General features: G+C 56.9%; 4 protein-coding genes across 4 annotated transcripts; 1 reads left to right on the forward strand and 3 right to left on the reverse strand.

Annotated features, from left to right (window-relative positions):
- Positions 1-144: 144 nt before the first annotated feature.
- Positions 145-894, forward strand: PG986_001883 (uncharacterized protein; the record flags this gene model as incomplete). Its single annotated transcript, XM_066838105.1, has 1 exon — positions 145-894. One exon carries the CDS (start codon positions 145-147, stop codon positions 892-894), a length of 750 nt encoding a protein of 249 aa, XP_066706998.1.
- A 6,098-nt stretch (positions 895-6,992) lies between these two features.
- Positions 6,993-7,523, reverse strand: PG986_001884 (uncharacterized protein; the record flags this gene model as incomplete). Its single annotated transcript, XM_066838106.1, has 1 exon — positions 6,993-7,523. One exon carries the CDS (start codon positions 7,521-7,523, stop codon positions 6,993-6,995), a length of 531 nt encoding a protein of 176 aa, XP_066706999.1.
- Positions 7,524-8,009: 486 nt separating this feature from the next.
- On the reverse strand, positions 8,010-8,407 carry PG986_001885 (uncharacterized protein; the record flags this gene model as incomplete). The annotated part of the gene is made up of 2 exons (XM_066838107.1): positions 8,010-8,132; positions 8,201-8,407. The coding sequence occupies 2 exons, from the start codon at positions 8,405-8,407 to the stop codon at positions 8,010-8,012; spliced, it is 330 nt and encodes a 109-aa protein (XP_066707000.1).
- Positions 8,408-8,966: 559 nt separating this feature from the next.
- PG986_001886 (uncharacterized protein) lies at positions 8,967-10,645 on the reverse strand (the record flags this gene model as incomplete). Its single annotated transcript, XM_066838108.1, has 3 exons — positions 8,967-9,174; positions 9,651-9,855; positions 9,919-10,645. The coding sequence occupies 3 exons, from the start codon at positions 10,643-10,645 to the stop codon at positions 8,967-8,969; spliced, it is 1,140 nt and encodes a 379-aa protein (XP_066707001.1).
- Positions 10,646-11,488: the final 843 nt, after the last annotated feature.

The raw sequence follows: 11,488 nt of genomic DNA on the forward strand, positions 1-11,488 counted from the left end.
CGGGGCGCCTTTTGCCAGTACGTTGGGTACCGCGCCCTGACCTGACCTTCAATTTGCCGATTACCACTAATGCTTTCCATGACTCTTCTGCGTTCAGTGAGCCTAGGAAGCTAGCACCTACATTTACTTCTACAACTGGCCACGATGGAAAACACCGACCGAAGCCGAGTCGACTACACCTCACACCCTGAATGGTTGTGGCCCGCCTACAAGTTTGGGCTTGACCCCGATGACCAGTTCACCACCCTTCACGAACGATTCAACACGTGGAGAATGCCACTTCAAAACGCACATGCCTTTCATGCTGATCTCGCCGACCTCGCGCACACGCACACCACGAAAGACAATTTATTCCACAACCTTGAACGACGCAGACAACTACGGTCAAAGGAAATGCTTGTGGCCTGGGAAGAAATCGCGTTGGCTTTGGGGATGAAGGAGAGCATTCTTGAGTCAGACGACCGTTGGGCGAAATTCACGCAGCTGTCTCGAACAAGAGCACTTGATGCCTTCATTGCCTTCTTGTACACATTTCTTCCGGAACACGAGAAGGAATTGGTGGATGCCGACGTATCGAAGCGAATCGAAGCGAAGACTGGCTCAAGAAGAGCGGCAGCGGACACATCTAGAGAACGCGTCAACCTCGCCAACAAGGACGGCGTCGTCGACGAAAGCAAGCGGCATGATCCTGGCCACCCGCGCAGATTGAATACCGAAGGGGGACAAGATGTCGACGACCTCGCCTCGATACCCTCGACCACGTCCTGCCTCAACGGAATGGAGGTGGACGTTGACAAGGATCGGACACCCGTCTCACCCTTGCCGAAATATATCTTGACGGAGGGCACTGCTCCCCCATTTCCTACAAGGACTCCCGAAGCGATATCGTTCTAGGGCCAGAATGCCCAACTCGGTCTTCGAGACTTCGACAGTCAAGCAATAGAGTCAGCAAACGTACTACAACTCCCCCGTCCGTCTACCAATCGAGAAACCAGGAACAGCCGCGTTAAGGCGGCCGCAACACCAAAAGCAAGGTATAATCTACGATCACGCCCCGTAGAATCGGAGCAGCATCTCGATCGACGAAAGCGCAGGAGGTGCGGATGAGATGCAACTTGAACTCGGGATTCTCAGCGACGTAGGATTGAGCGACCCCTCGGCGTTTCTGCGGCGTCTCGGAGCGTTCTAAGATCAGCCTCGTCCGCGACGCGCCACTGGCGTTACTGCACCCGCATGGACACTACCATCGGTCCCCACGTTGCCGTGGGCGGAAGACATCATCGCAGCCTCTTGGAAGTGCAAGAAAAGAGCAACAAGCAGGCGAAGTCGGTGATCCTACGAAATCGGATACGGCTACACTGAGAAGGCTGAGGAACCGGATGAGATCTCGACTACGACAAAAGAAGCTCACTCACCGCGCGTCGATCGCACTCTGGACCTTGCAGCACGACGACGATACAGCCAACAACGATGACAGTGGTGACGATAGACCACTGTCTTCGTAATGTTCCGAAGGCAATGCCAGTCTATCGGCGGCGACCTCATCCCACTTCGTGCTGCTCTTCGCCTGCGCCTGTCCACGCACCGGCGCCTTGTCGCCGGAGAGCGGTCCGGTTCTTGGGTGGCATCAGGACCTGGCAGTCGAAACCAACGCCAAAATCCGACGCGGCACAAAGGCGGACGGTGTGGCAGCTAACTTCGGGGTACTAGGTCGGCTAGTCGGGCTAGTCGGTCCAGCCGATTACGGAACAGGAGCGCCAATAGCAGTGCCCAGAGGGCTAGACTAGTGTGCCATACGATGTACGACCTTTCGTATTACAATCATGGTGCTTGCGCTCGATAGGAAGAAAAAGCACGGCGAGGCGGAGCAGATGTACCGGCAGACACTGGAGATAGAGAACTGGACTGGACTGGATGTATTATCGCCGTATTGGGACAGTGTCCCACCTCCCGAGGGGCATCTGGCGTGCGAGAGTTTACCTATATATACACGAGATATCCCGCATATCGAGCCTACTAGCAATCCCTTAGTCAAACCGTCTCCGTGACTCCTCCGTGCGAGTTCGTTCTCGGCGCTCGTCCCGTTTTAATAGCTACTGCTTCATGTAAAGTGTCTCCTATTACTTATCGGGGGTGGGCATGCGTCTTTATAATATTTTGTTAATGTTACGAAGAGCTGAAACGCTTCCGGACTGTGTATTAGCCGCTGCCAGTATTCTTGTGGGGTTTTCGGGTCGGGGTCGAACTTCGGCCATCGAGCCTGGTGTCGTCTCGTTTTCCGACAGTGTACTAAGTGTTCTGGCGTTCGTAGCATTCGGCACGCGCATCGGTCGTTCTGTAGGTGCCGGAACTTCTTGTGATACCAGTCAAAGTCTCCATGTCCTGATCGGAGCGCGAGGAGGCTGTGGAGTGTCCGTCTAGGGAGGTCCAGCTCCTTTGGCGCCTTGAGCGTGGCTTCGGTGAATTCGAGTTCCCGGTAGCGCTTGCAGCCTTGGGAGGCCTCGTCCCACCACTTCGTAAACTGTTCCTGGATGGTCGTCCTTCGGTACCTCCCTACGCCCGCGTACGTGGCCTAGGCAGAGCGGCTTGGTGGAAGCGCCGCCCCTTCTTTCGCGAGCCTGTCGGCCTCCTCGTTCCCTTGGATCCCCTCGTGGCCCGGCACCCAGCGAACGCGGACGTCGGCTATGGTTGCTAGCTCCTGGAAGGCGAGGAAGGCCTCTTGCGAGCTCTCTGGCGCATTCCCCGTGAGACTCTGAATGACCGACGTATTATCGAGGCAGACGTGGATTGTCGTGCCTGGGTCCGTTCGATAGGCTCGGAGTAGACCCTGCCATGCCCCGACAGCCTCTCCGTCAAAGACCTCCGCCAGCCCTAGTCGGCCCTTTCCCTGAGCTACTTTCCGTCCTTTCCTGTACAGGGCGAAACCCCAGCCCACTGACTCATCAGGTCCTTTCGACCCATCCGAGAAAACGATGAGGTGGGTGTCGGGAAGCGTTGACTGCTACGCTGCGAACTCCTTCGCCGCTGTCTTCTTGTCTTTCTGCGGCTCCTGCTTCAGCGCATATCTTTTCGGAAGGTACTGCGGCCTCGGGAAGCTGGGCAGGAGTCTGGCCGCTCTCTGGAGCCTGGTCCGCGCGGGCTGTAGAGAGCCGTAGCCGCGGCCCGGTGGATAGGGCCGCAGCGCCGTCCGCGCGGTCAGCATGTGGTCCTTGTCCGTCGACTGGAGCCGCTGTCCGAAGCGATAATACGCTGTCTCTAGTGCAATTCGTGCCGTTGGGACACCCGCATCTCTGTATAGTGTGGCTATTGGTGTCGTTTTCCATACAGGCAACACAGCCCGGATCGCCTCCCGCAGGACCCTGTCTATTTCATCCATGTGCGCCTCTTGGCGGGTCGACACCTCCAAGCCCAGCTGCCGGCTCGCTGTTCGCCGGGCCTTCGTCCGCCCCTCGTACCACGCCTCAGCCCCGTACGTGAGGATGGGGAAGACGCAGGTAAATATGGTCTTCCGGAGAGCTCTTAGTGGGGGGCCTCGCTGGGTAGTTGCTAGGCTCCGAAGGTGCTGGACGACGATCCGTGCTTGTGCCGCCCTCTTCTTCACGTGTTCCGTAAACCGAAGCTTCGAGTCAAACCAGACGCCGAGCCATCGTACGGGCTGGTCCGCGGCGTGCACAGTAAGCCCATGACCCCGTGCCGTGACGCTAGGGAGATTCCCCGGGTTCTTTGCGCGTGTGAAGTGGAGGAGCTCGCTCTTCTCCGGGTCGATCGTGACTTTGTTTTCTTTGCCCCAGTCCAGGACGTCGTTCAGGTCGGTCTCTAGCTGTCGTGCGTTATCTCGGAGGGACTTGCTTGCTCGGTAGAAGCAGATATCGTCCGCGTATCCAAACCGGTGTCTTGTGTCCTCGAGCAGAATGTCGGCAATGTAGAGAAGAAAGAGAACGGGGAGGCGGGGGATCCTTGCGGCAGGCCGCATTGGATCGTCTGTGGTGCTGTTGTGACGTCCTCGAGTCGGATTCGCGCTTGCCTTTCTTCCATAAAGGAGCCCACAAACTTCACCAGCTGGGTGGCCCAGCCCTGCTGTCTCATCCGGAGCATAAGCCGTTTCTTGAGGGTTGCGTCGAATGCGCCCTTCACGTCCACGGTAAGAATCGAGGCCGTGCCCCTGTTCTCTAGGGAATGCTCGATCTCATGTGTCAAGCAGGCGAGGAGGTCCGAGGCAGCTCGTGTTGGCAGGGCGCCCGCCTGTTGTGGGCTGACCACCTTGTATACGAGCGTGATGTTTGCTATCCTTCTCGCGACGAGCCTCTCGAGGCCTTTCCCGAGGCAGGAGAGAAGGGCGATCGGTCGCCAGGAGCGAGGGTTCGAGAGGTCTTTCTTGTTCGGCTTCCGCAGCATCACAACCTCGGCTGTGCGGAACGGACGTGGGTGGTGTCCTATCCTCAGGCAGGCCTGGAAGAGAGATCGTACCGGTTCTTCGATGGCATACCAGCACGCTTTCAGTAGCCGCACCGAGATGCCGTCGGCTCCTGGGGAGGTGCTCTTGACCGCGATCGTGGCAGCTGTGAGTTCTTCTCTGGAGATGTAGGTATCCCAGGGGAGGACGCGCCGTGGTACCGTTGGGATCTCTAGAGGGTCGTCCTCGAGGTCTTCGGCGTCCGTGAATCGCTCCAGCAGAGTCTTGCGCAGGGCGTGCGCCTTCTCTTCCGTGTCCTCAATCGTCCTGCCGTCGATGACAAGAGGAGGCGCTTGCAGGGCGGGCTGTAGCCTGTGCCATCGAACCACCTCGTACAGGTCTTTGTCAGACTGGATCGAGTCGATTCGCTGTCGCCAGTATTCCCGCTTCTCCTTCCGGACTACCGCGAGGAAGCGTTTTCGTTCTTCTAGGTGCCTCCAGTCCCCTTGGTGGTGTCGTCTTGCTCGTCGGAACGCATCCCGGGCTTCCCGGCAGGCGTCAGTCCACCACGGCGCGTCGTGACCATCTTTCGCTGGCTGTCTCCCGACCGCTTCCAGTGCTCTTCGTAAGAGGCTCAGGATCTCCGTTGTCTGTTGGTCTAACTGGTCCGTCGTCGGTATCGGCGGGAGTGGCGTGAGGCTTTGCACACCCAGTTCGACCGTGCCGGCAAAGGCTGTGAGTTTATGTTCTGGTACCGAGTACCGAAACTGCGTTCCTGATGTGTGGTCGGGCCGAGGGATCAAGATTCGGATTGTTTCGTGGTCTGCTCCTGTCTGAAGTCTCGGGTCCACTTCCGCCGCGGCGAAGGGAATGTTCGAGAAGGCTAAGTCGATGGTCCGTCCCGCTGCGTGTGTCGGGATCCCAATCTCCCCGATGTAGCTGAGTCCGTTATCACCAGCCCAGTCGTGGATCTCGATGCCCCCGTTTCGGGTTTGGGGCACGTCTGGGTCCCAGGCGCTGCACCAGGCGTTAAAGTCCCCTGCGACTACGCAGTGGGGTGGTGGTCGTAGGTCTAAAAGGAGTCGTGTCGCCCGGCTTAGCGGTTCATGTGGGGGTTTGTATACGTTTATGAAGGTCCAGTGGTCGACCTCGAGCCATAGGAGGTCTCTGGTCTTCCATGGTCGCTTTTGTCTCGTTTTGAGTCTGCTGTCTTTCCTAACATAAGTCATTACTCGGGGTTGGGAGGTGATGCCGTCCCAATTGTCCACCGGGACGTAAGCATTGTAGCCCGGGTGCGAGTTGAATCTGTTCCGGCCGTCGTTCGTGACGGATGGTTCCTGTACGAGGATCACGTCTATGTGGTCCTCCCAGCATTGTTGTAGTAAGGTCGTGTGTGCTGGCGGCGATTTGCCAACGTTGGCCTGCGCCACCTGCAAGACTTGCCGTCCTGGCCTGCTGCACGTCGAGGATCTCCGGTGGTTTGTTCTATTCATGGTCCATATCAGCTATGTGATCGTCCACGCTGTAGTTGATACGTGGGATGTTCCGTCGGCTGCGCTTTGGTCTGCTCTCGTGGGTGGGCTGAGGCAGTCTTTCTACGGCTTCCATGGGCGCGTGAGTCGGGTCCTCTGTGGCCATTTCGGCGTTGTTCCTGCCGGCAGTTGGCGTATCTGATCTCGGGCTGGTGTCCTTTTGTGTGGTGCCGCTCTGGTTTGTTCCTTGGGGTTGGGCTGCCTTGTAGAGCAGGCTTCCCGTCTGGCGGATCTTGGCCAGCTCACTTCGCGTTAGGCGTACTAGCTTGCCGTGTTTCACGACCGGCTTTGCTGGGCAGTTGTCGTGACTAGCTGGGGCCGGCCCATAGCAGTTCGCACACCGTGGGCGGTCCTGGCACGGTTGCGGGTGGTCATGGCCCGCTGGGAGCCGGGTGCTACAGTTTTCGCACCTATCTGTTCGCGTGCAGACTCGGCTCGGGTGGTATCCTTGGCATCCTGGGTTATGTCTGCTAGGTGGCGTCCGCTTCTCTATCAGCCGGGCGGGCCCGCTCGCGCCGAAGAGCCGAAACGGACGGACTTTCTGCAAGAACGAGACGATGCACGACCTCTTGTTCGTTCCCGGGGCCGGCTCCTGGCGTGCCCAGCGCACGCTTACTGGTTCGACACCGGTTTGCGCAATAACTTCATCTCGTAGGAGGGTGTCGGTCTCGAATGTCTCGCCGAAGATGTTCGAGAGCCGCGTCGGGCAACCCGGGACCACGTAGTTCACCCACGTGATTGGGACCTCGACCGCGTCCGCTCGTAGGCTTCGCGCCAGTTCCTCTTTCCCTCGGAGGAGTTTCTCCCTCGCTTCCTTGTCTCTCGGGCGGACTGCAACGCCCGTGGCCGTATGGTAGACATCTGGGATGTCCACAAGGGATAGGTTTAGAGTCTTGCATACGGCTTGTCGTAAGGCGAAGTTGTGCTGGCTGTGTGCCCAGCCTCGATGTTCCTCGGGGATCCTGGCTAGGACTCGGAGGTCCTCTCTTTGTTTCGTTTGTTGGGTTTGCTGGGTTTGTTTGTTTGTGTTGTCTTGAGGTGGGTGGCTCTGGTCTGCTCGGGCGACGTCAGCCCAGCTGCGCGTGGGGGGCCCTAAGAGGCTCCGCACGGGCTGGGCCGTTCTCCTGTAGGTGTTCGTTCGAGTGGGGGCTAATGCTGTCCCCGGTCTTGGCCTGTAAGAACGCCGTAAAGCCTTTCGTAATTTCTGCAGCTAGCTCCTTGTCTTCCTCGCGGCAGTCTTCAATAATGGTGTCCAAGGCGTGGGCGATCTTAGCAAGCACCGATCGTCGGGTGTTATGTCGTCTGTCCATATCGCTCAGGATCGGTGTCAGTGTGTCCGAGGCTGGGCGGTGTGCTTGAGCCATGGTTCGTAGCGCGGCTTCCTCCGTCGTCGAAGCTTCTCGAGCGTCGTCGACCTTCCTCCGGTTTCGCAGTGGGCCGTTCGCAGGGGCCTCGTTCTGTCCTGTTCGTTTCCTCTTATGCGTATAAGTAGGAGACGGTTCTTCGAGGTGGCCGGGAGGGTTGTTTCCCGTCATCACCTCATCGGCGGTGTCCTCACGGGAAGGTGAGGCCATCACGATGATGGTCCCAGAGTCCATTTGGCCTCTGGGCTGGCGTTGAGGCGCCGGTTGAGGGCTGTTAAGGAAATAGCAGTAGATAGCAGGCTGGCACTAACAGTAGATGCCAAGAAAGAAAGAAAAGAAAGGAAGGTGTGGAGATAGAGAAGGTGCTGGGCCGAGAGCATCCCGAGACCTTGAAAGAGTCGCCGAAATCTTCAGTCGGCCATCGATACTCATGTGGATGAATTATCAACGACTGATATATGACACAACACAAAGACTGCATTAACACCATCGCGCCCTGATGACCAAATTGATCTCCAAATTACTATCATCATGAAGTCTATGCCAGACTGTAACCAGTATTTTCCACCGCCCTACCCTCTCCGCTCCCCATCAACCAGTCGCGCACCTCTGGGGCGTCACAATTCGAGTCGAGAATTACCCCATGCCACGGTACCGAACCCCCTTGTGCCCGCTGCAGGTATCTTAGGGGAGCGAATCGTTCAGACCTTTGACGAACGGCTAGCGCGACTTCTGTCCGCGTTGGAACTTTTTCTTCGGCAAGTTCGCGGAAGTGCATTGTCCAGATTGCTCCGGAATGCCGGATAGGATGCGCTCATATTTTCGGCGCACACCTGGTACACTCTGTATGCCAAGTTTCCTTTTGGATTAGTTGCGGTCCAACGTGCAAAAATGGCGGCTGCTCGACTCACATCGCCGGTGCGTTGTGCTTCGGTCATAAGACCCTCTGGATCGTCCACCATTTGAAGGGCAAGATGACGTTGTTCTTGAATCATAAAAGACTCGCCGCCGATGTTTCTTTCTTCTGGATCACCATAGGGATCCTTGCCTCGTGCTTGTTGATCCCGCATCGCGGCGGTGAAGTCGCCACCACCATGGTTCTTGGGTATGTTGCTCATGATGTTAGCTGATGATGATATAGCGAGGAAGGTGTGAATGGACGAGGAAAGTGGAAAGGAGGGTAGCCGGAATCTCTGAAAGCTGGATGGGTATAAATAGTTGTATCATGAGCGAGTCGTTGTGGATTGCGTTTCAATGGGCTACCAGAATATGTGTGCGTGCATGAAGTGACCAGAGGCTTCATCCTGTAGCAGTTACGGCCTGTTCTATTGTGAATTGACCCTTTGCTATCAAGATATCGCTTGTGAACCCTCCAGAAACAACGGCCCTGAAACAGCAGTTCGCGCCTGGTTGGTTCTACTGAAAATTACTTTCTCAGTCTTCAAAACAAGGAATCTTTTACTATCGCGACTTGGACGTTGAGCGCCGGGTGTCGAGAGCGCGAAAAGGCTAAGCAAAGACGATAGGATATGAAGAGGCTGCGTGGCTCAGCGGAAACAGTCCTAGATGCTATGCCAAAGGCTGCGGCAATGCTTGGTACCATGATAAATTGACTATATACCACACAGCATACACTGCGAGAAGAGAGCCCACTACAAGCACAACTGCAGGCCAGGTTTACTCCAGGCCCATCTTGTTCATCTTCTCGAGGTCCCGCCCCGCCCACTCCAGGTCCCAGAATGTGAACAAGGCGTGCAGCTTTATACCAGAGTGTACATATGCAAAGACAACGTAGAACGGAAGGAAGATAATGTCGGCGGGGAACGCCAGAGTCAAGGGACCAGCTTGATCAGCTTGTCTAGCAGGATCCAGGTCACCAAATAAACTAGTGCATGAATCACAGCGGGAACTATCTTCTGCTTCGATGCTGTTGGTATCTCCATTCCCGCCCCACGAGTTGCATCAGAGCTGCTGCTGCGTATGCACCCCCTTCTCCGATCGTATCTGATACCTCGCGTAGGTGGTCTAGGCCAGCTATGGACTGAACCAAGGAGTCTCTCGAGCCACATCACCATGACACTTACCTGCCCAAGACGCCGTGCCATTATCATCCATCTTCCAGGGCAAACACGTAACTCGCAATCCACCACGCCGGATAGAGTTACCTCGAGGAGGAAGGGTTCGCAAGAGATGCGTTTCCGGACCCGTCCGGACTCTCGTAGAAGTCGAGGCATTCCGTAAGAACTACATCCAAGTCAGCTGAGACTCCCAAGTAGTGGGGTAGGCTCTATCTGCGGAGGTGACATACTGTCAATAATACGCTCTTCCCATACACCGTATTCATAGTCCACGAGGCCGTACCTTTTGATCCCATCACAGAGTCGTATAATCTCATCGCCCCCCTCCTTCAGCTTCTCTTTACTCACGAGTGTTTGGCCTCCCTGCAGCGCCATCCTTGAGCCAGTCAAGTCTTTCTGCTTTTGCAGTAGACTTAGCCAAGCATTGTTGAATTCGTGCCAAAGCTGGAGACGGGCCTGATATAGTTCGGGCATATCGGCAGTCAGGCCTGGAGAGCATATCGATCGTCAGCAGGAGTGCTGTGTGACACAGGACCATCCTTGAAACGTACCCAATTCGACAACGTTCGAGAGCAACCAGCCGGAAACAGTCAATAGCGATTCGCTGGCCGAATCGAGGACTCCGTAGTAGATGTTGGTGAAGATTTCCTTGACGTCTGTCTGATACTGCTCGTAAGCCTCGGTTAGGTTTATCGGCTCCGAGACCGTGTTTGGCGCCTCGCTTGCTCGTGGCCTCCCGCTCGTTGATGCAACGCTATGCTGGTCATCAAGCTCTGTACTCTCGGTCATCGGGCTTGGCTGATCGATTTCCGGCGTGTTCGATGAAACAGCTGGAGCCGGGAGGGCAGGCGCCGTACCTGCATCGGCTGGTTCACCTTGGAACCGAGACGCGGCCACAACGGCCGGCCTGCGTGCCGTTGGTTGCCACAACGGAGAAAGCTGATTCGTGTCGTATGTGGTGCTCGGCACGCTCATTTGCGGGACGCCGTACTCCAGAGAGGGGTTGAAGGGTGTTTGCCGATACTCGGACGGCCATGACATTGGGTTGTATGGTAAGGGGAGCGAGAACGCCGCAGCCGGGTCCTGGCGGTAACCACTGTATCTAGCCGTATATCCCATGCCTCGCACCGTTGGTAGGAACGTGTTCATTGGCGCAGGCTGATGTTGACTTATGCTGGTAGCGTACGACCAGCGCTCCGCATCAGGATCTTGAACCAGATCGCACGAAGGGGCACTGATGGGCGGCCCAGTCGGCCTCCATCGCGCGTCGCCATCCATGCCACAGGTGCGTTCCGCTAGGGAACAAACGAGGGCACTAGTGAGGCCGCAGAAGACGACACGACGATAGGCCAAAGCTGCCAGAGAATAGTTCGTTGGAACCTTCTGGTCGAGGAAAGGGCGAATCTGCGGAGAACGAGCAGGAAGACGGTGGCTGCTAGTGGCAAGGCAGTTTCGGGTAGGCGCGATAGGTGACGCGACCACCTGGTATGGAACATTCCCAGTCGGACAACTTAGTCGAGAGGACGACGGGCACTGCAGCTCATATAGACGGGGCAGATGTCGAAGACCACGGTTCCTTAGACTGGCTCGTCTCGGCCGATGTGTTCTTGTGTGCTTGCAGCGAGTGCCTCGATAAAGCTGCGGCGTTCCGAGGACGAACGCTGGGAGCCGTTCATGCAACAAATAACTACATACGTGCAAACAAGGCAATCGTTTCGGCCAGAAGTACGACGCCACCGCCAGTTGCCTGCCATCATCCAAGCGCCGCTGAGGCAGTCTGCTCCCATCTCATGGTGCTCACCGGCGGCCCAAGCGAGTATCGCGTTGTGACGTACCAACCCGCAGGGAAAAGAGGCGCTAGCCTGGCGCGTTCTGCCCCCAACGTGATGTGTTGCGCCGGCTGACCTCGCACGGTGCATTGCATGGTGTACCGGAACAAGAACACAAGTCAAAGCAAGGACGGATTGCTCGGCCGTTGTGTGGTAGGATCTTGCTCGTGGCGGCTCTCTCTTTGCTGCGTACCTGCTGCGTACCCCTCAACCCCGGTTGCACACGCGAGCGCCGCGCCGCGACGCGCTCGGCCAAAGATGGCTTAGTGTGACTACAGACTATCTAGCGAAT

Source organism: Apiospora aurea (genome assembly GCF_038362705.1).
Source record: "Apiospora aurea strain CBS 24483 chromosome Unknown utg000001l_segment0_segment0, whole genome shotgun sequence".
NCBI classification, from domain to species: domain Eukaryota; kingdom Fungi; phylum Ascomycota; class Sordariomycetes; order Amphisphaeriales; family Apiosporaceae; genus Apiospora; species Apiospora aurea.